At 61.9% G+C, this 4,285-nt stretch overlaps 1 protein-coding gene across 1 annotated transcript; it reads right to left on the bottom strand.

Moving 5' to 3' along the window:
* Positions 1-355: 355 nt before the first annotated feature.
* SLC38A8 (solute carrier family 38, member 8) lies at positions 356-4,094 on the bottom strand (the record flags this gene model as incomplete). Its single annotated transcript, XM_010010831.1, has 9 exons — positions 356-452; positions 1,782-1,833; positions 2,034-2,233; positions 2,314-2,461; positions 2,572-2,686; positions 2,947-3,004; positions 3,297-3,401; positions 3,553-3,706; positions 3,896-4,094. Coding segments are annotated over 9 exons (1,128 nt in total), but the record flags the coding sequence as incomplete, so codon positions are not given.
* Positions 4,095-4,285: the final 191 nt, after the last annotated feature.

Below are 4,285 nucleotides of genomic sequence, written 5' to 3'. Positions count from 1 at the left end.
TCAGTCCTGTGGGGTGTGGGTAGTCCCAAGGGGTTTCCTTCATGGTGGCAGTGGGTGCCTTGTAGATGTGGGGATCGATGCCCCCCCTTCCTGGGGTCTGTACTTCTGTCTGTGTGTCTGTCTGTGCATGTGAGGATCTTGCTGCCCATCCTGCCCCCACCCCACCTTGTGTGGGGGTCCCTCGGGGTGCGTGGCACAGGGCCCTCACCAATTCCCTCTCCTGTCTTTATTAGCCTCTGTACAATGGGGATGGTCATGCCAAATAAAATCGTGTTGAGATCCAGCGGTGTACCTGCGCCCAGGGCATGGTGGGGGGGTCATGCTGAGGGGCTCAATGAGGTGGGTCCATGGCCCCTCAGCGCAGCAGCCCCAGCCCGGCCAGGGCAGCACTCTGCCCGCAGACGAAGGCACCACTGAGCACGGAGAGGACACCCCAGGTGATGAGAGCTGCCCTGCGGGGACATGAGCAGGGGCTGGTGGGACCAAACAGACCCCCAGTAACATGCAACCCCCTGAAACCCATGTGTGGAGCCTTCTGAGGGGTCTCAGCCTCTTCTGCCACATTCCTCTGCATCACAGATGGCTGAAGACCCCAGCAGCCCCTCCAGCGCATCCCCTGTGCCCACTGCAACAACACACAACACTTGGTCAGAAGCACCATCATGAGACCATCCCTGGTTCTGCCTGCAGCCAGTGGCCCTGCAGAAGGGGCACAGACCACATTCACAGACCACAGACCCCCCCACGCATGCTCAGGCACAGCCACATTCACATCTACACACTCCCCACATGCCCCCACCCTATTGCCACATGTCCCCTACGCGGCTCCACCACCAGCCCTGCAACCTGTGGGTCTGCACCTCCCTGTCCCCCTCTTCCCAGGCACACAGCCCCTGACCAACACCAAGCCCCCAGGACGTAGCTCTCACCCCTAACCCTACTGCTGCTCCATCGTGGGATCATCGTCACTGTGCACCTTCCCGTACTGCCTCAGGCAGGCTGGGACTGTCCTCTCACTGTCCCCATCACCCCGGTTTGTGCTGTCCCCTCTCATGGTGATGGCACTCCCAGGGTAACACTCCGGTGGGTCTCCCTGATGGACCTCTCCAAGTCCTTGTTGCTCACCTGGGTGCCCCTGCTCACTGCCTGCTTTGGCCTCCCAGCGCTTTGGCATCCCTAGGGTCACCCTCCCTCCTGTCCAGACAGCCATGGGTCCTCCAGACAACCCTCCTGGCCAAGACACCAAGGTCTGTCCAGTGGGTGCTCCCTCCAGCTGCCATGGGGCACAGGACCCCACACACATCACCTCCATCAGACGTGCTCCCACAGGGGCAGAGACACACTTTGGCACATGCTTACCACAAAACTCACCAGCAACATGCCAGGTCCCCCTGACATGGGCTACTTCAGCCTTTGAGCACCATGGCCCTCTGACCCCCACCCAAGTCCCCACTGTGTGCTCCAGTGCCTCCAAACCTCACTGCAAGGGGTCTGGTAGACATCCCTGATCCCTGGTCACATCCCTGGGCACACCCCCAGTGCACAGGCACATTCCCAATTTATGGACACCTCCCCAGTGCCTGGACTCAACCCTGGCACCCAGGCACATCCTCTGAGTTAGAGCACATCCCTCCATACCCACCCTTCAGCCCCACCAGAAGCTCATGCTGTCAGTGCCTCCTGCCTTGGCCAGGGTGATCCCAGGGGCCCTGCTGGGGCCATGGATCATGGGAAGCTGCCCCCCTGCCCTTCCCCACCACTCCAAGTGTGCAGACACTCACTTTTTGCGTGGCCCAAGGGTGCGGGTCCCGGTCATGCACACCAGGCACAGCCCTGCCACCAACACAGAGACTCAGGTCCACCGCCTGGCACCCCTCACCCAGGCCCCACAGCAGTGTCCCCATGCATATGTCTCTGCACCCCAAAATGGGGCCAGGATGGACCACCCATCACCACCACAGCACCTCCACCCCTGCTCCAGCAATGCTCTTGGCACTGGCACCCTTCCTCTCCCCCCCAGTGCTCACTCTTGCCTGGGAAGATGAAGATGAAGAATGCGCTGATGCCCCCAATGAGCTCGATGACCTTCCCGATGTCTGGAACGAAGAGGGCGATGGCAAGCGTGGTGGCCATCCAGGTGACCGTCAGCACCACCCGGCTCCGCTGCTCCTGCGCCTCGGGCACCACCACGGCTCCGCGCTTGGGGGTCACCCACACATCCTGCACCACCGACCTGGGGGGGAACAGGGGGCTGATGGCAGCCAGTGGAGCTGCACTGGCCAGGGGACGCCAGGCTGGCCACCACTCCTTCACCTGCCCAGCAGCACCGCGATGGGGTAGATGGTGATGATGGAGACACCGAAGAGCAGGCGGGCGACAATGACAACTGGGTCATTCCCTGGGTAGGACATTAGGACGTCAGGTGCCACGGCCTCGCCGAAGGTCAGGTAGCCATAGACCCCTGCCAAAGGAGCAGTGGGGTGGATGGCCATGAGGAGGACAAAGGAGCCCCGAGGAGGATGAGGACAAGGGGAAGAAGGAGGGGGTGAAGGGCTCTGGTGCTAGGGTTACCCGTGAGGGAGTAGATGAGCAGGCAGATGAGCATGGAGAGCACGGAGACGGCGACCCAGTGGGAGAAGCTCTGGTTGCGCATGCTGCTGTAGATGGCCACGCAGGCCTCGTGGCACTGTCAAGCAAGGTGGGGGGGGGGTGCTGGGGCCCCATGCAGGGAAAACCACCACCCCCAGCACCTTCCCTCCCACCCAGCAGTGCCCTGTCCCTCTCTCACCCATCCCCAGGGGCTTCTGTCCTGCCCTGCAGGCACCTCTGCACAGAGGCTGGGTCCCCTTCCCTGCAAACCCCCCTGCAAGGAGTAGTGTCCCCATGGTCCAGGATGCTGCCAGCACTGCCCCAGCAGCAGGGGACAACGGTGCCAGGGTGACCCACCTGGAAGCCGAAGCAGATGGTGGGGATGACGCTGAAAATGGAGGCCCAGGAGGAGGCCCTGTGGCATGGAGGGGAAGAAGCACAGAGCGTGAAGCCCCTAGAGGCAGAGGGGACCTTGGTGGCATAAGCCATGAAGCCTTCATGCCACGGTAAGAACGTCTCACCTGATAATTTTGGGAGAAGGGGGGTATTGTTGGGGCGAAAGCTGGAGCTGGGGCTCCCACCCACCCACTGCCCTGCCAGCGCTGTCTCCAGCTCATCCCTCCATATCCCCCTACCCAGGGCCACCCCCTGCCCATGCTAATGCCATAGAGACCACAGTGGGAGGGATGTGGGGCTGACCTCCCTACCTGGAGGGCTGAGGGTGCTCAGGAGAGCCCAGGCTCTCTGTCTGCAGGTGGTATTTCAGGACGATGACCAGGGTGAGGTAACAGGCAGCCAGCGTGCCCAGGATGCTGCCAGGGCATGGGAGAGCGTCAGCACACAGACCCCTTGCAGCTGGGAGGTAGCAGGGTGTCCCATGGCCCTGCAGGGACTCAGGAGGCGGTGGCCTGGGGTTCAGGGTGCCATGGGGTGGCTACACAATGTGGGTAGCCCAGGTGGTACCTGGAGTACTTCTGGAAGCCGATCTCCTTGGGGACAGAGAGTGGGAAGATGACGAAGACACAGAGAGCTGAGAGAGTGAAGCGCTGGTCTGCATACCAGGGGGGTGACAGGGGGGCCCCACTCAGCGTCCCGTTGGGGTACAGGGAGTCACAAACTGTGGGGAGCAGCAGGGAGATCAGTTGTGCCCAAAGGGTGGCCCAAGGAGGTCGGGAGCATCACACCATGGCAGGGCCAGGGAGCTCCATGACCTCAGGCGTCCCAGGAAAACCCCAGGGCTGCTCCCAGCCCACACGGGATCACCTTCCCCTCACTCCCCAGCAAGCTACAGAGGGAAACAACTCACGTTTCTCCAGCTGGTCACCCACTACCCTGAGGAGAGCCACGGAGATCATGAAGAGGTTGAGGAGGAAGCAGACCTCGCAGAGCTTCCCCACTGCTGTCCCACACACTGCCCGGACCACCCCCTGGTAGGTGGGCTGGGCGCTAAGGGCTGCTGCATAGCCCAGCACCACCAGCCCACTCACCAGGAAGACCAGCGAGCCCTGCAGGGACAGGACCCGGCAAGAAGTCACCCCTGGACCCAGGGGGACCAGCAGGGCCATGGCCAGCAATCAGATGGCCATCTGGGTAACACAGGTCAGCAGATGGTTGGAGAACCAGCCCTAGGTGAAGCTTTAGGTTTAGATTTGGTGGTGTGGGACATGTAGGGTAGAATCATAGAATGGTTTGGGTT

This window comes from Nestor notabilis, unplaced genomic scaffold, assembly GCF_000696875.1.
Source record: "Nestor notabilis isolate BGI_N333 unplaced genomic scaffold, ASM69687v1 scaffold14463, whole genome shotgun sequence".
Taxonomy (NCBI): Eukaryota; Metazoa; Chordata; class Aves; order Psittaciformes; family Psittacidae; genus Nestor; species Nestor notabilis.
The sequence above is the reverse complement of the archived record's forward strand: the minus strand, read 5'-3'. Positions and strand labels throughout refer to the sequence as shown.